Source organism: Equus caballus, chromosome 1, assembly GCF_041296265.1.
Source record: "Equus caballus isolate H_3958 breed thoroughbred chromosome 1, TB-T2T, whole genome shotgun sequence".
In the NCBI taxonomy this organism is placed as follows: domain Eukaryota; kingdom Metazoa; phylum Chordata; class Mammalia; order Perissodactyla; family Equidae; genus Equus; species Equus caballus.
The window spans coordinates 8,974,831-8,997,035 of record NC_091684.1 but is presented as its reverse complement, the minus strand read 5'-3'; the positions used below and the strand labels follow the sequence as shown (position 1 = coordinate 8,997,035).

At 42.7% G+C, this 22,205-nt stretch overlaps 1 protein-coding gene and 1 long non-coding RNA gene across 4 annotated transcripts in view; one reads left to right on the top strand and one right to left on the bottom strand.

Moving 5' to 3' along the window:
• Positions 1 to 8,318, top strand: part of ABRAXAS2 (abraxas 2, BRISC complex subunit) — a 23,186-nt gene extending 14,868 nt beyond the window's left edge. The window contains exons 5-9 of the mRNA XM_001490606.6: positions 72 to 262; positions 1,061 to 1,180; positions 1,706 to 1,790; positions 3,392 to 3,506; positions 6,127 to 8,318. Coding sequence (XP_001490656.3) covers positions 72 to 262; positions 1,061 to 1,180; positions 1,706 to 1,790; positions 3,392 to 3,506; positions 6,127 to 6,596 — 981 coding nt within the window. The 3' untranslated portion in view covers positions 6,597 to 8,318. The remainder of the gene's footprint in view (positions 1 to 71; positions 263 to 1,060; positions 1,181 to 1,705; positions 1,791 to 3,391; positions 3,507 to 6,126) is intronic.
• LOC111772812 (uncharacterized) lies at positions 4,064 to 22,205 on the bottom strand. 3 transcript variants are annotated; one of them, XR_002806881.2, is made up of 3 exons: positions 21,896 to 22,033; positions 20,298 to 20,474; positions 4,064 to 4,196 (listed from the first exon to the last, which is right to left on the bottom strand). It is a non-coding gene; the product is annotated as an uncharacterized lncRNA (long non-coding RNA). The 3 variants fall into 3 exon arrangements; XR_002806878.2 differs by lacking the exon at positions 4,064 to 4,196 and adding an exon at positions 14,942 to 17,132; XR_011441596.1 differs by lacking the exon at positions 4,064 to 4,196 and adding an exon at positions 17,731 to 19,192 and having other exon boundaries at positions 21,896 to 22,205.

Here is a 22,205-nt window from a genome sequence, read left to right as displayed (position 1 = left end):
ATACATTGAGAATTAAATTTGTAAGATTTCATGTAACTTTTAATGCTTTTTTCCTTCTGTTTTTGTTGCAGAAAGTTATTGGGTGGTACAGATTCCGGCGAAACACACAGCAGCAAATGTCCTACAGAGAGCAGGTTATCCATAAGCAACTCACCCGCATCCTTGGGGTGCCCGACCTCGTCTTCCTTCTCTTCAGCTTCATCTCCACAGCCAACAATTCCACCCATGCTTTAGAATATGTTCTCTTTAGACCAAATCGAAGGTAAAGAAAGTGTTCCTACCAGCCTCATATATAAGAAAGATGTTGGTAGAAAAGCTTTTGTAAGCTTTGTTTTTTGTAATTAGAGAAGGTACTTTTCCTTGTCGGTTAGTTGTATAAATTAAAATTGTTTTTGAATCAAGAAGGCTTAGCAAGACATGTTAATTACGCATAAATTCTTATAGGAATAAACAGCTGGAAATCATCGTTTGCTTCTCTGTAATCCATTATGTAGAAATACAGTTTTGTTGCTCTGAAAGTCACTGTAATTTTAAAACATAGATTTCACAGACAAAATTGTAAAATTGATCCACCTACTGGTTAATGAAGGTTTTGCATTGTGAACTTGTTAAAGCAAAAAAAAAATGACCATCTGATTATGGTGTCTGTCTGTAAGCAACAGAAAGGTTTCCCTCTGGAAATTCATTTGCAGAATAAATTAAATTGAGATCAGTGAAAATAGTTATTAATTGTTAAATAGCCATTTGCAGGATTTTAGTAATGAATCAGTAGGTATTTCTTGAGCACTTAGAAGCTCCTCAGCACTCTGTCAGTCACTGCGGGGATGCAAAAGAAGTGTAAGACATGACCTCTGCCCTCAAGGAGTTTATAATCGGGTTTCCACTTTACGAGAAGGAAAAGAGCAGCTAATTCCTGCATGCTCGGGCTGTGTGTGGAAGCAGGCCCTCCGTGAGCCCTCCTGTTAGCTCCTCGGGGCAGAGGCTCGGACTCCTGTCGGCAAGACCCAGTCTTCAAGCAGAGCATCTCCCTCATAACATCCTCTCTCTCCATCCCCCACAGGTATAATCAAAGGATATCCCTCGCTATTCCCAACTTAGGCAATACTAGCCAGCAAGAGTATAAAGTGTCCTCAGTGCCAAATACTTCTCAGAGCTACGCCAAAGTTATTAAAGAACATGGGTAAGTTGAAAGTAAAAGGAAAGTGTTCCCTTTCTTTTGTTAATAGTATTTAAGAAGTATATGGAGAAATGTGGAATCAAGTTTGATATAATTAAAAGTGAAAAATGCTGTAAGGTGATTCTCTAGGACACCACCACTATATAGCAACATTTTATTCCTATTGAAAAGATGGTTTACTTTTACTAATACTTATTTTTTTTTATCATTTGTCATGTTTTTTGTGGGGTTTTTTTGCAATTGATATAAACGTTTGGGTAAAGTTTGTGTATTTCTGAGGTTCTAAAAGCTTTAAATGTGGTCACTGAAGAATATATAGCTTATATTTTTTAAATTGTCTTGGTAACAATGGTTCTTTTTTATTTCTCTTCTGTAATTCTAATAGTGTGGACATTATTACTGAGACATTGTCACCTTGGAGTTGCAGCATTTAAGTAACAGATTACAGTAGAAGTGATAGGAAAATGCCTTTCAGGTTTACAGCAGTTTGAATAACTGTGTGATGTCTTTTTTCTGTCTGTCTTCTAGTACTGACTTTTTTGACAAGGATGGAGTAATGAAAGACATCAGGGCGATTTATCAGGTTTATAATGCGCTTCAGGAGAAAGTGCAGGTAACTGATTTATTTACTAGTTTTCATCTTATTTATATTGCCCAAATGCTTTTAATTCTACTTTAATTTTTAATAATCTCCCAATTGACAAATGAATTGTCTGAAAGTTGGAATATGCTTTCCCAAAATAATATCAGATGTATAGGGTAGTTACTCATGCCATCCTGCAAAAGCCTGTCTCACTCGTGCCTGAAGCAGAGACTCTGAAGTATAGTATTAGTATTAGTGTTTTAAATACCTATGACCCTGTTTATAACAGTGTTTTTTCTAGGGAAATGTATTCTGAGATTAGGGAAGGATTGCTAAGAACACAGCTGTCTCCATTGGTTATACTCTAAGTAGAGACTACATCACGAGGCACCCATAACTCCGTGCAGCTCTGCTTCCGTCATTCTAGTTCACTCGCTTTGCCCCCAGCTGCCTCCATCGAGTGGGAGGATCACAGTGGAGCCTGTTCATTCCTAGTCATTCATGCAACAAATATTTATGGAAACATCTCTCACAAGCCAGATACTGAGCTAGGTGCTAACAATACTTTCCCACGTTCTTTTCATCAGCCCCAGTGTGTTCTTAGGGGTAATTTGCTCTAAAACCCTAAGAACAAAAGAGCCTTTGAGAACAAGAAGGAAAGTGGTAGAACTGAAGAAGCTGTCCCAGGCTTGGAGAAAGCCTAACTTTGAGGAGGAAGGCCCCGAGGAATAGAGAGAGGAATGAAGGCAGCTAGTAAAAAAGAGGAAAGCAGACTGAGTTCAGCCTGGAGCAAAAGAAGAAAGCTTAGGATGGGCAATTTCCACTGTTAGTGTTCCAAACTAGGGTCACGGTACACCTGGTGGTGTAGGGAACTTTTTACAGACTCACTGGTCACTGGCTTACTTTCCAGCAGTTTCTGGTATTTCTGCTATGGAAGGAACGTGCAGTGAAAAACAGCTTTTTGTCCTGAATTCATGACCATGCTCTTTTGAGACTGTCAGCACTGCCTAATGGACTTCAGAGTGGCTGTTGTACATTTCTTTGCCAATTGAATGAGGCCTGCTCTGCAAACGTCACTATCGTGCGGAGTGCCCTGATCTGAATGGTTAAATTGCAGAGGTGTAGTCTCAAATAGTTAGTTTATGAAATCTTAACTTGGAAGCTTATTTTCTTTTTCAGCTTTCCCTGATTATAAATATTTTCTGTTGAATAAATCTTTGTGTCATCTGATTTTTGATTGTTGTTATAAATAAAAGTCGAAGGCATCTCATTCCTGTCGTATCTTTTATTCTTCCTTTGTATACTAGACTGATATCAAAAATGCCTTTTTCATTTCAATAAAAATGAATAATCAAAGGAAAAGATTAAATCTTTCCCATCTGACCCTTATTGGTAAAGAATTTATAAATGAAACAGCATAATCATCATAACAAAATTAAGGAAGCGACTCAGTGAATAACAGCGATAGTGCCGGTCTCGTGGACCATCGTGACTTTGTTCTGCCTTCCATGTCTGTTTCTTAACTCAGTAAAGCAGCTGGTCTCCTCCTAGGATTCAAGTTGGTGCTTCCGTATGGAATGCCTTGTGCTTGGATTTGAAACTAATTGTTCTTGTTGTCATTTTTCCCTCAGGCAGTTTGTGCAGATGTAGAAAAGAGTGAGCGAGTTGTCGAATCTTGTCAGGCAGAAGTGAACAAATTAAGAAGACAAATTACTCAGAGGAAAAATGAGAAGGAACAAGAAAGAAGTGAGTTTCTTATTAATTGTACCATTCAGTATCAGGGAACTGTCTGATTTTAAACATCAAATTATACAATAGGGGCTGGCTCTGTCGCCGAGTGGTTGAGTTCGCGCCCTCCACTGCGGCGGCCCAGGGTTCGGATCCTGGCCCAGACGTGGCACCGCTCGTCAGGCCATGTTGAGGCGGCGTCCCACATCCCACAACTAGAAGGACCTGCAACTAAGATATACAACTGTGTACCGGGGGGGTGTTGGGGAGATAAAGCAGGGGGAAAAAAAAAAAAAAGATGGGCAACAGTTGTTAGCCCAGGTGCCAATCTTTAAAAAAAAAAAATTATGGGGCTGGCCCCGTGGCCGAGTGGTTAAGTTCACGTGCTCCGCTGCAGGTGGCCCAGTGTTTCGTTGGTTCGAATCCTGGGCGCGGACATGGCACTGCTCATCAAACCACGCTGAGGCAGCGTCCCACATGCCACAACTAGAAGGACCCACAACGAAGAATATACAACTATGTACTGGGGGGCTTTGGGGAGAAAAAGGAAAAAAAATCTTTAAAAAAAAAAATTATACAATAAAATACGCGAATCCTTCCACACTCATCAAGCCCCAAGTTAAGCTGTTTGAGGGAGAGCACGCACTTGCCTTTAAGCTTTTCCAGAAGAGAAGTATGTTTTTCGTAGCATCCCTCTCAAGTCTCTACCTGGAAGAAAAAGACCAAAGGTAGAAAGACTGAAGCACGGTTAGAATAAATCCCGAGAAGAGATTATTGCAGACTGGTGCATATATTGACAGATGTAATCCACTTAGAATGGAGGACGGGCTGTGGGGTTTTTTACTAAGTCCACCCTGGCATGCCTAGCATGCAGGGACTGTGTCCTGTTGATGAGAGCCACGCAGAGGAGCTACCTACAGGTCTTTTAACCTTATATTTGATTCATAGTCAAGGTCACAATGAAGGCTTTACATGTCTTATTTTTGGTAGCTGTGGATGAATGGATACCATTAGGCTAAGGAACCAGCTGGCTGAATGAGAATTAGGCCCAAGAATCTATTAATTCTGGCATGGTAACAGACATATTTGCTACAATGCCTTCAAATTTAACATTCGTAAGCAAAATGTATTAAATGTATGGCAGATAATATCAAGTGTAAAGAGGTAAGGTTGTGGCTAACCTTTTCTAATTTAATAAGAACATTTACAAACCAATTAAAATGTAGCTTTTTTTAAATGTAATTTTTATTTCCAGGTAAATGATGTCTGATTTATTTTTATTAAAAATAAGTTATATTTTTCTAGAAATAATTAGAAATGCAGACAGGGATTTATGTACAAGAATGTTAATCACAACTTTATAATTCTCAAATCTTGGAAACAACCTATTAGAGTTGTTGAATAAGCAACAGTAGAATAGCTGAGTAAATTCCAGTGTATCTATGTGATGAAATATTATACAGCCGTTGAAGTGAATTTTTAATAACATGGGATAACGCTTAATATATAATCTTAAGTGAAAACACTAGGATATAATATGGTATAAACATCTGGTCTCAGCTCTGTTTAAAATACATATATCCCAAACACATACACAAGGCTGGATAATGACACTGGAGTTCGGAAAAGAAGTTGGGGCCTGACACTTAAAATTCACATCTTTTAACGCCAGATCTTTTGGGTTTTTCACCAAAATTCTAACAGTGTTATCTGGATGATAGAATTGTGGTAAATTTTTATTTTCTTTGTTCTTTTCTAAATTTTGTACAAGTATGTATCTCTCTCTCTCTCTCTTTTTTTTTTTGCTGAGGAAGATTTGTCCTGAGCTCACATCTGTGCCAACCCTCCTCTATAGTGTATGTGGGTCACTGCCACAGCATGGCTGACGAGTGATGTAGATCTGTGCCTGGGATCCAAACCCATGAACCTGGGCTGCCCCCTGCGTCATTTTTATAATATTAAAAAATGTATTTAAAACACTTTTAAAGGCTGTATAGACTTGTAACTGTGCGACTGTTTCAGAGCATTCATAAAAATGCTTAAAATTATGGCCTAGTACCCGGAAAACTGGTCATCTAACAGGGCTTTTAACGTTTTAAGGAGAAAGACACATATAAGTGTATTGTGACAAGTAGTTGTAAAGAAGTGTTTTCTGATGTGAGGCCTGTAAAGAAAAAAATTTACATTCAAATGACTTGCCAAGGGTGGTAGGGACTATTTCTTTCATCCTCAGGCCCCACAGCCTTCGAGCACTGTAAGCAGCAGGGGGGGAGACAGCACAGGGTTGGGAGTTCAAAGACCTGCACTTTGCATATCAGGTCCCCGAGTCTAGCTATTCCCTTAGTCAAGTCATTTAATCTTTCTGAACTCTGGTTTCTTTGCCTATAAAATGGAAACAATAATAGTAATAATGATGACAGTAATACTTCAGAAGCTTGTTATGAGGTGAGAATGAATTGGTGTATAGGAAAATATTTTGTAGATTATAAAGAACTATGCAAATTAAAATAATAGTAAGAATTGATTTTACTGCCTTGTTGCTATTTTCTAGAACTTTTAGGTTGACCATTTAATGCATTGAGATGCAAAGCTGTGACAATATAGAAAGTATTACAGTTTTTTTCCTGTTTTCACCCAGGATTGCAGCAGGCAATGCTCAGCAGACAGATGGCGCCTGAAAGTTTGGAACCAGGCTTCAGCCCTCGGATGCCCTATTCTGGGTTTGTGGCTGAAGGTAGAAGTCCACTTGGAGATGCAGAGGCCTCTGATCCTCCTCCCCCTTACTCTGATTTTCACTCAAACAATCAAGAAAGTACTTTGAGCCATCCTCGCATGGAAACTAGTGTCTTTATGCCTCGACCTCAAGCCGTGGGCTCTTCCAGTTATGCCTCCACCAGCGCCGGACTGAAGTACCCTGGGAGTGGAGCCGATCTTCCTCCTCCCCGAAGGGCAGCTGCAGACAGTGCTGAGGAATCAGACGACAGTGATTATGAACATTTGATTGACCCTACAGAGCCCTCGAATAGCGAATGCTCACATTCGAGGGATTCTCGACCCATGACACATCCCGACGGGGGCTCCAGGAACACTCAGACCTCCCAGATTTGACTAAACAAAAGAAACTCTCCACTTAGCACTGTTTTTGTTAATCCCTTATTGAGAGAGGTTTTCGAGGACTTAATTTGGGGGGAGAACTGCTTTCTCAGACCCCTGGACTCCCAAGAGGAGAGTCCTTGGGCACAGAACTGTAGGAGCCTCGCCTCCGAGGGTCCTCACCTGCGGACGCAGTGTGCAGGTTTCACGGCAGAATCATTAAGATAATCAAATTGTCCTAATTCTGGTGCGATTCGTGGATGTACTGGTAAATTTAGGCAAAGTGAAACTTATCAACGTAGTTTCTGTTCTTTAAAATAAATTGGAAGTTAGAGACTAAGCACAATTAGTCTATAAATGTTCTATAAATCAAAAACTTACCTCTTGCACTATCATGCCTTGAAATTTACTTTTTCAAAGGGAAATGAGTTTAGCAGCAGCCTTCAAGAACTTTCTTTCTATGATGAGCCAAATTCATCTTTGCCAGAAAAGAAATTTTGATAATTCCAAGAAGCCTGATTGGAACAAATCAGATGTACCTTCTCTCATCTGCATGACTTTGTGAGATTGAAAGAGAGGGCTTTGTTTCAACTTTTTTCTACTAGCCTGATATGTATTGTCACTTAAAATGGTTGCCTTTAAAAAAAGATGTAGAAATACTAATTACCAGTAAGTAATCATCCAAATAAGTATGTCATAAAATAAATCACTTATTTTTCTTTTGGGGAATTACAGTGACTGCTGTGTTGCACTAGCCACATTTATGGTCTCTGTTCTGGAGTCTTAAATGAAGGACACCCAGCAGTGGATAACGGAAGGGAGTTGTATTCCAGACCTGAGCTTTATGGTGAACAGATTCCAGACATAGTAGATGTAGCCGAGTTCATATGTAAGGGAGATAATTCATTTAGAGCTTCTGACAAATCCTAGTCTTAGTTTTATTTGTGGAGGAAAGACATTTAATAAACTGTCTTGGAATCTTGGTAAATAAAGATTCATTTTAAATCTGCATAACCATACTTATTTTTTCTTTTAAGTTGCCATTTGGAGGAAAATTGTGGAATGTATAGAGACTTCCTGTTGGGACGCACTTATATTTTTGTTTACTACTTATTTTCTAGTTTTGCCCAGAATGTGTGAAACCACTAAAGATGTTCATGAGCATGTTAGGCTCCTCGTTTGGAAATGACAAGACCCACCGTTTACGATGAGGTCAGCCCATGAAGTTAATGCTTGGGAATATAACTGCCTTTCCTTTGGACTAGTTAAAACCTGTAGGACTAAGGAAGTTGTTAAAGAGGCTTAAAGTCCACGTTCTGAAAAAGTAGTTTCATTTTATAGGAAAAAAGTTTACTTACTGAGCTCCAGTTCCAATACTAAATTAGACGATATAATAGGGACTGCAAATGAAATGCTAAAACTGCCATTCTTCAGATACCCACCTGCTGGGGTCTGCATTTTACTCCTCTCCTGGTTTTGCTGGCCTCCTACCACTGCCATTTGATTTAAAATGTTGGCAGATCACTTTACCTGCAAATGCGTTCCAGTTTTTATCAGCTACCTACTAGCGGCTTCAGCACCAGTGTGAATGAATGAGTTTTTTTTAAGTGCCATTGCCATCTCCTCTGTTAAGATTCTGACATTCAGGAAAATGTTATTTTATGCCATACTGAAACCTACAATGTATATCTGACAAAGCAGTTAAATGTGACAATAAAAACTTATTTAATCATGGAACCATTGTTTTAATGTCTGTCTCAGCACCCAACAAGGTCTTGCCTCAGTTTACTCGTTCTGGCTGCTCTTAGTAGACTTAGTACAGTTTTGAAATGGCGCTAAGCTTCATCTCTAGACAGATGTTTTTGTCAGACTGGTTTCAAGGGAAGTCGAAGAGCCCAACTTACTAAAATGTTTCTGTAGATTTCAGGGAGAATGTGTTGAGTATCAAGTTACCAAGAGAAGTGAACATCAATTGATAGAAAATTTAATCTTAGAAAGCCCCCAAAAGGCACCTTTCACATAAGGACTGATGTTTGAAGAGCCTCCCCAGCCTGGATCACCTAACAGTTGAGATGTCGTCGTGGAACTTGGTGCTCTCAGAGTGCTGGGAGTTGTGGAGCCTCCTTAGAATGAGAAGTGTTTTCTGGATTCTGTGGGCTGTTCCGTCTGAGTGGCGGGTGTCTTCCAGAGCCCAGGGTGTCTGTTTTCAGCAGGATTGTAAAATGTGGGTTGTAGCCTCTTAGGATCCTATTCTGTGTCTCCCCTAACCATTCAGAGAAAAGAAGACTGGATTCTTTTAACTTAGAAGTCTGGAAATGCTTAATTACATGTTATAATTGGCTTTTCTGAAGAAAGATCAAAACATAATAACAGAAATCTCATCCCCAAACATTCAGGCCCTAAGGATATACATTTTAAAATTCCAGACACAGTGGGGCAGTAAGCATGACTGCTTTAATAAAAAAGATTTAAATTGACTGTCTTGTGAATCCATACTGTAAGAAAGTGAAGTCTAGGGTAAGGCAGAATAAAAACAGCAGAAAGCAGTAATGGTTTGTAACTGTGCTGGGTCTGGTTTGCCTTGACTATAGGTTTCGTTTCAGTTACTTAAAGATCTTCACTCTTTCACGAGGTTCTACTTCATCCTTTCCCACAGCAAACCTTAATTCTGCTGGATAGGGAGCCTGAAGGCAACTGGTCCTGCAAATGTGGTGCTAATAAATAATGGAAAATGTTTACTTTTCAACTTTATGACAAACAGATTTGGGAAAAGTTCTGGAATTTAGCTTAACTGTGTTCCTTTTGACAGTGATTTTTGTAATGCCATAAATAAGGCCGTAGAGTCAGGACACAGAGTACATCCAATTTGGGTTACTCTTGGGCTACTCTGATCCCTGGAGATTGGGGGAGGGGCACCCTCTAGCAGCGAGGCCTTGGAACGTCATGGAGATGTCCTCTCGAATGCCAGATGCTACACATGGTCCAGATTGTAGTACTTAGTAGTGGCCTTCTATTTGTGCAAAGACTTAGCAAAAGAAGTTCATTGCAGCATTTTTCTAATAGCAGAGAACTGGAAATTAATGCTAATGATAGCAGAATGGTTAAATTTTGATACGCACCCAGAAGAAATGTCTGCAACCATTAAAAATACTGAAGTAGAAGTCAAAAAGATTTCTTGGCATGGAAAGATGGTTTCTAGATACCAAATGAAGAAAGCCAGGTTTCTAAATAGTATGTAAGGTATGATCTGATTTTTGTGGGGAAAAAAAATTTTATTTAATATTACTGTTGACAGAAAACAACCCTAAAGGATATTCACCAAAGGGTTAACAGCGTTGTCCGTAGGTCATGGCAATACAGGGGATTTGTTTTTCATCCTTCACTTATTTGCATTTTCTAATTTTTCTGCAATAAGTGTTTATATAATAAAATACTTCAGAAATGATGAGTCGTTGACTACATGAATTATTTCATGCACATTACCCTAGGAGTGATTCTGGAAACATTCTTGGTTCTCTGGGTCTCTTCACCACCGCACTTCAATTTTTTAGGTTTGTGGCCCATGTAAGATCAGCCTTGTTGATACAGCTAGCTTCCCTGCATTCAACTTTTAGCTCATTTCCAGATGAAATCATGTACTTACATTTTTTGCATTGACACTGATTTTTTTTCAAATAAGTCTAGAGCCAATTCCACTTTTTGTAGTTCAGAATCCATTTCCTAATTTCAAAGAAGCACTTAAGACATGCCTTCTGAGATTGAAAATGATTCAAAACTGGAGCAATTATTTATAATATTTCTCTAAGGCGAAAGTGCTGACTAAAAAATGGATTTTGGGAGACTTAAAATGTAAGAATGATTTCCTTGGTCTTGCAGATAACCTTCTGCAAGATACACATGTCCTACTTGCTGCTATTCCTCGGTGCGGTTCCCTTCCATCATCGCAGAGGCGGACCCGTGATAGTCCACTCCACACGTAAGCAAGTCTGGAGGCGTTTGGTTGCAAAGCAAATGTGTGCTTGCCTGGGACCTTTGCTGTGGCCAACCAATTGTGGGCCCTGCTTGCTAGAGCTCGGGGCCATTAGTCGTGAAACGTGACTGATTAGAAGCAGATGTGGTTTAGCTGAACTAAAACGTGGCTCATCCGAAAGGCCTTGCAGACAGTTTCAGGGTGTGCGCCTGTGGGAGGAATTCAGGGACAGTGAGTGAACGGTCTCTAAAAATAATAAGTCCAAGGCAGATCCCTGGCATGAGTGAGATGGAGAGTTCAGAGGTGGATGTCATGCAACTTGAATCTTTAAAAAGTTCTCCATCCTCTCAATCTGTCGCAGCCCTACTCACTGTTTAAGGCCCAGCTCAAACACCACCTCTTTTAGGAGAGCTTGCTGACTCACCTGGGAGGTGCTTGCCCGTACATTGATACAGCCCTCAGCATGTCCTATATAGTTATAGTTAATCTGTCTGACTCCCCAGCAGGATGCGTAGTCCTCGAGGGCAGGACAGGGATGGAGGCATCTCAGAATTCCCAGCGCCAGCACGGTCTTGGCATAGAGTGAGTATCAATAAATATTTGTTGTTCTCATGTTTAATGAAAGTAGGAGGACCCAAATAAAACTGCCCCGTAGATAGACTCATTCCTGAAGAATCAGGCGATAAAACAAAGATTATCATCTGGACAGGTTACTGGTGAATTTTTTTTTTCTTCTCCCCAAACCCCCCCCCCCCCCAGTACATAGTTGTATATTCTAGCTGTAGATCCTTTTAGTTCTGCCATGTGGGACGTCGCCTCAGCATGGCTTGATGAGCAGTGCTAGGTCCACGCCCAGGATCCAAACTGGTGAACCCTGGGCTGCAGAAGCGGAGCGCACGAACTTAACCACTCAGCCATGGGGGCTGCCCCAGTAGTAAAAATTTTTACTTCTTTAAACTGCCCTTGTATTGACAACCTTCTTGACAAACAGTTCCGTACCTAGGCCTTTGGGTCTTTATGCAGTGCACAAGGGTGGGCACAAAACCAGCATCGTGTAGAGGCAAGATTGATGATTGAAGGAAGATTTCCCTTCAGGACCAACTGCACCCTGTGTTAGCTGTGTGGTCTCCAGAAGTCTCTTAGCCTCTCAGGGCCTCCGTGTTCTTATCTATGAAACAGGCTTAAGAGGGATGCTGCGCGTCCTGCAGGGTGGGTGGGTAAATTGCTGAGAAACACGTGAAAATCCCTTTGTAAATGGTAAAGCGGGACAGAAGCACCTACCGTAGAGCTGCCTAGACCTCATTTTAACGTCTTCCTAGGTTGAGGTCCCTGAGACACCAAGGCCGTCTCTGAAGAGAGTTGCAGGCTGTCCCCCAGGGGAACCTGGAAGGGCCTGACAAGCGGTCCCATGAGGATCATTGCTTTCATTGATTGGGTTTCCTTCCAAGGCCAGGATGGGGTTCTGCCAAGCATATTTGAACCCAAAGCCCCGTGCGGCTCCCAGATCTATCTCCTGAGGCAGGACTGGAAATACGCACGAAGGAAATGTGACATTACTCAACAAAACCTACCTCCTTCAGCCATTTTGGAAAATTATTTGTGACTTTTACTTGGGCAAACAAGGGTGAGTGAACTTTAGAAAGTTAAGATTGGCAAAAGGATGTTTTACCCTTTAAAGGAGTGGTGAGAATATTCTGATCCGTTTTATAAAGTTGGCTGCGTGGGCATTTGCTTGGTGTGCTGTGAGGGCAAGAAAATCATTCGACACTGACCGTAGACAATGAGTCATCTATGGGATTTGCGTTCCAACCAGTTACCAGCACATATTCAGGATTTAGCTGTGTTTGACTTCATCATCTCCAAATCATTCATTCATTCTTTTTTTCTCCTTTCGTAATATGAAAGTTTTAAAGGATAATCAAAAGCAGAGAGAGCAGTATCAAGAACCACTATTTTTTCCTCCCCCAGCTTCAAGGATTATCAACTATTTGACACCCTTGCTTAATCTACCTCTTTTCCTCTAAAAAATCATTGCTGTGTTCTTTTAAAACATATTCCCAACATCTCATCCTTTTACCTGCTCCTAAATACTTCTTAAAAATAAGGACATTTTCTTACACAATCACAAGGCCATTATCACCCCTAATGAAATTAATTCCTTAATATTATCTAGTATTTTGTCCATATTCCACTGTCCTTGGTTGTCTCAAAATTCTCTGTTTACAGTGGAGAGATCTCACTCTCACTCCCTTAATCAAGTGAGTTTAGCATCACAGACAGGGCCACAGAATGACATCAGGAGACTCCTGGTGTGATGCGAATCAAGCGCACGTCGCCCATGAGGTACGTCAGCCCACTTTCCACCAGGATTTAATCAAATCTTCAGGCCTAATTTCCAATCTACAAGAAATACGCAGGAACAAGCTGACCCAAACCATGAGGAAACCATGAGACAAGTCCAGAACACGGGGCATTCTATAACTGGCCTAATTCCTTTAAAAACTCAGTGTCATGGGAGAAAAAGGGTGAAGGGACCACTCTGACTAAAAGAGATTATAGAAACACAACAACGTTGATTGGCTTCAACTTTGAAAAAACGATACATTTAGAGAAATTTGAATAGGGACTGCGTTAGATAACATGAGGAAAGTATCGCGAGTTTTCTTAGGCACAGTAATGATGTGGTTACGTGAGAGAATCTCCTTATTTTTAGGAAATTTTTCGGCTGTGTGGTTGGAGGGGAGAGTCACGATGTCTGCAGCTCACATTCAAATGGCTCAAAAACCACATGTACAGAGGAAGACAATAGGGCAAAGGTTAGCAATTGCTGGACCTAGGTGATGGGTATACGAGAGTTCATTCCACTCTTCTTTCTATTCTTCCATATGTTTGAAATTTACACAATGAAAAGTTGGGAAAAAATAAAAGTAAAACAGCACTGATGATAATTCTGACTTCGCTATTCCACAGGCAGGATGATATTAAAAATATTCAGTGACTGATATGGAATATAGAAATAAATTAATATATTTTCTTTTATTCATGAAATAACCTAAAATACATAATGGTATTTCATATATATATACATAAAACAAAGGGGTGTATAGTGTAATATAAATTATTTATCGCGTTATTCTAGTAATTTGCAAATCACTTTTTGACATTTAGAAAATGTTAGTGATCTTTAGTTTAGCATAGCCGTCACTAGCTAAATGGCGCCCCTGTCTGGGCCATGATCTGACTTGCAAATTGCATCAAAGTTTTCCAATGGCTTTCTCATTAAATCAATAGCACTGACTGACACACAGTCTCAGTAAGTAGAAAATCACTTTTATCATCAACAACCTTGCTCTGAATGCTAGAATCTCTCTCAGCTTCTACTTAACCCAAAACATCTACATCTGGGATTTTTCTAGCCTTTATCACAGTAGGGGTTTTATATAGCCAATCTCTCTTTATCAGCTGTCTTGGAAATACTTTATTAGAATGTCATATAAGTGTTTAAATGTTATAACTTTTTTTTTTTTTGGTGAGGAAGATTGGCCCTGAGCGAACACCTGTTGCCAGTCTTCCTCTTTTTTTCTTGAGGAAGATTGTTGCTGAGCTAACATCTATGCCACTGTTCCACTATCTTGCATGTGTGACGCTGCCATAGCATGGCTTAATGAGTGGTGTGTAGGTCCATGCCTGGGATCCGAACCCGTGAACCCCAGGCTACCAAGGTAGAGAGTGCAAACTTAACCACTATGCAACTGGGCTGGCCCCTATAACTTTTGGTTTAGTTAAAATCAATGGAGCTTTGCAAATATCAATTGGTCAAGTTTCAGGATTAAATAAAAGACATCAAAGTTTACTATATTTATTTATTTTTATCATAAAACAGCAAATATGTTCTCACGTAACATCTTAGACAATTTAGTAGTTTTTACCTAGGAATTGCCACTTTGTTGTTTCAGAAGGCATATCATATTTCTTTGTTTTTCTAATGCCTTCTGCTCCTTTTCCCTGTTATCTGTTTTATACATCCAATCGCTTCTATTATTTTATCAGCTTCAATAGCCGACACGCTTCTTGTAGAACGAAAGAAAGTCCTGACATCTTGGCTGGAATATCATTTATTAAACCCAAATCTGTTTAAGTGTTTTCTTTTTCCAAATGTCAACCACTCCTATTTTATAATTTCTATTAAAGATAATATTGAAGACTCAATTCAATTGTCAAACTACCTTTGCAGCTCTAGTGCCTCAGAGCTCACCCATTGAGATGCAAATATTCTTCTAATTTTCCATTTTTAGGTTCTCTGTAAGATACACGAATTTTCTCTGACGTTTATTTGATGTGATAGTAAGTAGAATGCTTTTTCAAGAAGAGATTTTAAGTGATTTAATTGAGTTACATCTTTTATTGCATCATTCACAGAAAATTTAATATACCCACTAAGTATCAAACTAAAACACGCAGAAAATCTTCTAAAGTTTGGCCAGAACTTAGACTTTCTCACTAGCAACACGCAGAGACACTAGCAAAACACTATACAAAATCAGCAGTGTTTGCTTGTAAATTCTCAGCGGGATCATTTTTCTTGAGCGCCAGCAATAAAGCTCAATATGTTACTTCAACTATTGTTCCATGAGGACAACAAAAACCATTAAATATCTTTAAAATCTTAAATTTCACTTCTAGGTAAATTATCAAGATATTTCTATATATGAGATGAAGTTTCAAAATTTTATTGCCTTGATTTACACTTTCCAAAAAGACGTTTTCTTATTTTGGTAGATTTATTTTGCAATAAGTTTTTTTTTCACTTGTTTACTTTTTAAGTAATAGCTTTATTAAAATATAATTCATATAACATAAACTTCAACCTTTTAAATTATTCAATTCGGTGATTACTAGCGTATTCACAGATTTATGCACCCATCACCACTAATTTTGGAACATTTTCATCACCCCTAAAAAGAAACCCCGTCCTCACCTCTCCCCAGGCCCTGGAAACCACTAATCTACTTTCTGTCCCTATGGTTTTGCCTACGGATCCCTATAGATTCTGGACTTTACATATAAGTGGAATTGTACAATATGTCATCTTTTGTGTCTTGGTTTTATTTACCATAATGTTTTCAAGATTCATACATGTTGTAGCATATATCTGTGCTCCATTCCTTTTTGTGGCCAATAATATTACACTGGATGGAAATACTGCATTTTGTCTATTCATTTGTCAGATGGTAGACATTTGGGTTGCTTCCACTTTTTGGTGATTTTGAATAATACTTTGCAATGAGTTTTGCAAATATACACGACTCCTCCAATTAAGAGGTAGGATCTATTTCCCTGCCTCTTGAATCTGAGCTGGTCTTATGATTGGCTTTGGCCATTAGAATGTAACAGAGGCCCGAGTGCTTCTGCTGTCCCTCTTAACCCCTTCCTCCACCATGAGGACAAACCCAGGATGGTCTGCTGGATCACAAGAGACATTGTGGAGGAGAGCCCAGTTGTCCCAGCCAAAACCATCCTAGACTGGGTCTGCAGCCAACTGACCCCCAAACAGGAGTGGAATAAAGTGGCCCCCAGAGGGAATAAGTCAGTTAACATCTAGATCACTAAGGAAAAGCTCAAGGTCAGGGTCCCCAGCATCCCACCGCCAGCACAGAGGGCACTAGTGCACGGTAGAAAGAGCGCTGAACAGCATGTGGTCAAAGAGACCTGTTGTGAATACGCTGTGATCTTGAGCAAAACACCACACCTCCCCAGATCTCAGTTCCCCGCTCTGAAAAAGTAAGGGGTGGCACTAGGTGACTTCTGAGGTCCCATGCCCTCCAAGCTTGCATGAGCCATCTTGCTGGAAGGTTGCAGGCAAAGTCAGCGATCATAGATCTACTCGTGCTCAGGAAACCCACTACTGAGAGCATCTCAGAGCGCAGAATCTGGCGGAGTACACATTCGTACTGCTCCTCTGGGTTGATCTTGCATCTAAGACTTGGTCTTCATATCCTGGTGGTTGGTGGATCTGCGTCTGACCTGCCCTCCAGGCCCCGTGACCCTGCTAACCCAGTGGGTCCAACACCCTACCCCTGCTCAGGGGGACAGGTCGTGAGAAAGGCCGTGCACAGTCTCTGGAAGAATAGAATCCTGGGACAAGCCTGGCATGGATGGGGCAGATGACGTGACCTCTTGGAGGCAGGTTCATGCATTCGTACGTTCTTTTTCTCTACAAAACTTGAGCGCCTGCTGCGTCAGGCAGTGTGAGGTGTACAAGACATAGCCGCTACCTTAGCGGACATAATGTTTTCCTGCCCCTCCCTCTCCATGTGGTTCTAGAAGGCTCTCAGAGGCCCCAATCACCCCAATCGTGGTGGTGGGCACCAGACGGAAGCTAGGCCAATCAGACTCTCTAGAAATTTGAATGTTGAGCCGCGATACCCAGAGTCGGAAGGTGACTGGAGCCGAGCCACCTGGTGGCCTGAGTTGTCCCTAAATCCCAAGATCCTTGGAGATGTCCCAGTTCCCGCTGTGGCTCTTCAGTTCTTCCTCTGAAAGTATGTCTTACTTAGAATTCTCCTAGTAAATCCTGGTTTCTGCCAAAGTTAGAAAAGTTTAGTTTTTGTTCTTTGCAACTTTAAAACCCTTGCTGATATACAACCCTCAAGGAGTTGCCAGTCTAGAATTCCAGAGAGCACCCAACACAGCCACCCCCCCACACACACACACAGCCCCCCCAGGTAAATAAATATCAGCCATTTGGATAATTGGTAAGGATGTAACAGGTAAATCAGTGAATAATCGGGGATGGGGGGCTGCAGAGAGAGGCTTCAGGGGATCTCCCAAGAGTCTAGGGGGAGGCAGCACGGTGTAGGGCATTCCATAGAGGGATACTGGGAGACGCTGGTGTGTGGGGCATTATTCTAGGCCCCAAGGGTGAGCGTGGATGAGACGATAGCTATGAAGTAAATTAGAATGCAATGTGATATGTGAAATAATAAATACATCTTCCAAGTTCGGGAATAGCACGAAGGAGAGTCAGGGAAGGCTTTTGGGAGGAAGTGACACCCAGGCAAGCTTTGAAAGACGAGAGGAGATTGCCAGGCCGACAAGCGGGGATGGATGTCAAGGGCGAAGCCTGGGAAACAGGAAGCAGCTTGGTGTGCTCAGTGCTCAGCGGATAACCAGTAGTTGTTTGTTTTTTTAATTAATAAACTTTATTTTTTAGAGCAGTTTTAGGTTCACAGCAAAACTGAGCAGGAAATATAGAGAGTTCCCATACACCCCCAATTCCCACACGTGCACAGCCTCCCCCACTATCGACATCCCCCACCAGGTGGTACGTTTGTTACAAGTGTGAACCTACATTGGCTCATCACTATCCCCCAGAGTCCGCAGTTTACATTAGGGCTCCTCTGAGCGCGGTACGTTCTATAGGTTTTGACAAATGCATAATGACACGTATCTACCGTTGCAGTACCGTACAGAATTGTATCACTGCCCTGAAAACCCCACATGTTCCAGCTCTTCATCCCTCCCTCAGTCTGTGCCCTAAACCCCCGGCAACCACTGATCTTTCTACTGTCTCCGTAATTTTGCCTTTTCAGGTCGTGTTCTTTCACTTAGCAGTATGCCATGTCATTTCATGGCTTGATAGCTCATTTCTTTCCAGTGCTGAATAATATTCCTCTGTCTGGACGTAGCACAGATTATTTATCCACAGTGACCAGTAGTTTCGTGACTGAGGGTGCAATGGAGAATATTGTGGTGGGCAAAGCCCACTGCTGCTAGAACACAGAGGGCTTTCGCATGGCACACAGGAGTTGGTCCCTGTCTAGTAGGTATAAGGGCCCCACAAAGGGATATTCAGCTTGAGGGAGTAATGGGGGATTGGGTCTTGGTTTGAGGAGGCCAAGCCTAAGACCACACATGGACCACGTCCCTGGGTGGGGGTTCCATCACTTAGCTATGCAAGCTTCTGAGCCTCAGTTTACTCACCCTTAAAACGGGCTGATGCTAATACTCAACCTGCCTATGTCACAGGGTTGCCATGAAAATGACCTGAGAGGATGCAAGACAGGGCTCTCTGTGACCTGCTATGCATAGCACCCAGTAGGGATTAGCGTCCCAGACAGCCCTCCCCCGCCGCCCCCACCTCACACTCTGTTCTCCTCTGGCTATTTAGATGAATGCTATGCTAGCTTATGTTTCTTCTAGTCAAAACCCGGAGCAGATTCCCTTCCAGAGGAGAGAGAGAGTGGGGGAGAGATGAAACATCTTCCACTCAAGTGGGGACACACAGCCTACCTGAGAGCTTTCTCTTCGTTCCTTTTCTACCTGAGGTCAGTGGGTATTTCCTGAAGCCTCTCAGAACAGGAGCACAGCAAGGGTTCTGTCCTCAGACAGCACTGGGCCTCCCATTCTCAAGCCAGCCCCTCCTGCTCGGTGGCTGGCAATCCCACCCTTTTCCTCCTGTCTCAGCAACTGTGCATTATTTATTGAGAAGTTCCAAGCTCCCAAGTGCTCGGGCATTTTCGTGTGCGGTGTTGGCATGGGCGTTTCTGGCACGTCCAGCCTGCCTGCCAAGCCAAGCTCCCATCATCTTCCTCCGCTCGACAGTTCTCAAAGCGCCTTCAGCGGCTGAGGCCCATGGCGCCTGCAGCATTTAGAAAGTGAAGATGAGTTTCCTGGAGAGTAGCCGCTAATTAGGGTGACCAACTCATCCTGGTTTGCCAGGAACTTCTCATTTTAGCACTGAAATTCCCACATCCTGGAAACTTCTCAGAATGGTGGTCATCCTACATCCACTCGAAACTGAACTCAGGGATCCAAATGACGTTTCAAGGATGGTGATTTTGTAGGATTACCATCCCTACAAACCCCTGGTGATTTCCCCAGCCTGCTTTAATAGTTGGTTCTTCCTTGGGTGAAATTGGCAAAGCCTGGTGCATCCTGGGCCAACCAGAGCTAGTAAAACTCCATGTGGAGTGTATTCACTTGCAGGCTGTATAGACTAGAAGAAATGAGCACACCTGGATGAACAATGACCTTAGGGTAAATAAAAGCCAAAGGGGAGAAACCCACGGCAGGGAGGAGGGGAGGAGGAAAGGCAGGGGCAGGGGTAGGGGCAGGGGCAGTGGCAGCGGCAGCGGCAGCGGCAGGGGAGTGAATAGACCAGGCCTGGACTCCATGGGATGTCTTAAGCCAGTCGGGGTCCTCCAAGTAGCCAGGACCATCTCACCTGCTGCGTGGTGTTCTTTAAGAGCGACTTTCACATTCTCCTTCCTTTCAGAGACAAGGCACTAGTCTGCACTACCCCCCACCTGTCCAGGCCATCAGTTCTGGTCCAGCTGGACAGATTCCCTGTCCATTCAGCTCTGGCTTCTCTCCTGAGCCCCCTCCCCCAGCACACTAGCTGCCCCAGAGAAGAACTAAGGCGTTCTGCACAAACACATTCCCCGTGCAGTGGTGATGGAGACCCCCATTATGGAGTGGTGATCTTAGGGGCTTGCTGGCCACCTCTCCTAGGCCTGGGAAGTAGCTTAAAACAGTGCTATGAAGTGGCCTTTGGAATCAGAATCACCTGGGGTTTGAATTCCTCAACTGTGTGCCCTGGGGCAAGTTACTCAACCTCTCTGTGCCTTATCTGTACCTAGAGATGGGGTAATACCTTTTCATAGGGTTAGTGTGAGGATTAAGTGAGATAGAGTAGGTGATGTCCTGAAAACAAAGTCTGGAAGACAATAATAAGTGCCGATTACCTGGGGCTACTGTTGTCTCGAACCACGTCTTCATCCCACACAGCTTTATAGATAGTTGGCAAGCACTGGCGCTGGAAGGTCTTCCACAGAAGGGGCCCCGTGGAGGAATCTGGGGGCCAAGTGGGATGTGAAGAACGTCAGGAGCTCAGGGCGCCTCTTCCTCATTTTATCTGTTGACTACACGGGGCTTTGGGTAAGCTTTGGTGGGAAGAAAGAGTTCTACTCACTAATAAAAAAAGGTCATGAAACCACAGACTGGTCTAGCCCAGCATGGTCCGATAGAACTTTCTATGGAAACGTTCTACATCTGCACCATCCAATACAGTAGCCACTAGCCACGTGTGGCTACCGAGCACTTAACATATGGGCTAGCACAACTGAAGAACTGAGTTCTTAATTGTATTCCATTTTAACTGATTTGAATCCAGATTTAAATAGCCAGTGGCTACCATATTGGGCAGCACAGGACGCTAGGCCTTTATGTCCCAAAGAGGGACTGAGGCAAGGGCAGTGTTGTATGGGCCCCAGGCCGTAAAGCTGGTGAAAGAACCAGAGTCCAGGCCTCCTGCCTCCTCCTTCAGCTGTGTCTGCTCCAGACCATCATGGACTCAGGAGGTTAGCCCATCTCAGGGGACATTTGTCCCAGATTGACGCAAACAAAGAACAGGCTGCAGCATTCACTATGGAGCCCCCGTGGGGTTTGGCATCCTGCTCAGGAAGCTTGGCTGCCCTTGGCTAAGCCTGCGATGCCCTCAGTGGTGTCCTGGCCCTACAGTAGCAGGCAGGCCAGAGCCAGGCAGGGGTCAGGGGACCTCGCCTGGGCAGCTGCAATCTAGGCGACCCCTTCCTGACCAGCACACTCCTCCCTCTGCCCCAGCTTGGGTAAGAAGGGCTGGATCAAGGTGGAGGTCAGTCACATGTCTGCGGCTCACGCACACGTTCCACCTGCTCATTCCCGAGTTCTGCCCACTCACAGGTACCCAGGTGGGGGATCAAATTAATCCCCATTCTTTATCCGGAGGCTGGCATTCAAGTCTCCACCCACCCAGGGAGAGTGGGCACAGAGTTACAAGCTAGGCTGAGTGACATCCAAGCCCTCAGGAGAAGGGGGCTGGCAGGAGAGATCCTGGCACCTTTCTCTCGCCATCTGTCCCCCACCAAATCCTGCATGAGTGCGCTTTACTGCAGCCGATGCTGGGAAATCATGCTCCGGGCGCCTGGAGACCTGGTGGGACCGATTGTCAGCCCCGTTTCCTTAGTGGGGGATGTGGTGTCTTCTCTCCCTCCCTCCCTTGCTCTCTCTTTTTCTGTTTCCCACCTCCTTCCTCTTTTCCCCTTCCCTTCTCTTTTGTTCAAGTAAATTTTTATCAAAATGTAACGTATATATAGAAAAGGACACAAAGTGTAAATTTATGGCTTGTTGAATTTTCACAAAGCAAGCATACCTATGAAACCAGCACAAAAATCAAGAAATACACATATTGTGGCGATCATTTTGCTATATATACATATATAGAATCATTATGTTGTACAATTGAAACAAATATAATGTTATATGTCGATTATATCTCAATTTAAAAAAAAGAAATAGAACATACCTGTGGATTAGAATGCTCCTGCAAGCTCCCTCAGTCCTCGCTCCTCCTCTCCTGACTCGTCTCGTTGTCGTGGACTGAATGTTTGTGTCCTCCCAAATTTCATGTGTTGAAACTCTACTCCCCAGGGGGATGGTATCTGGAGGTGGGGCCTTTGGAAGGTGATTAGGGCTCCACTAGGTCATGAGGGCGGAGCCCTCAGGTTGGGATCAGAGCCCTTATAAGTGGAGAGGGTTTGAGAACCAGGCAGAGGATCCTCGCCAGAATTCCACAACGCTGGCATCCTGATCTCAGACTGCCAGCCTCCAGAACT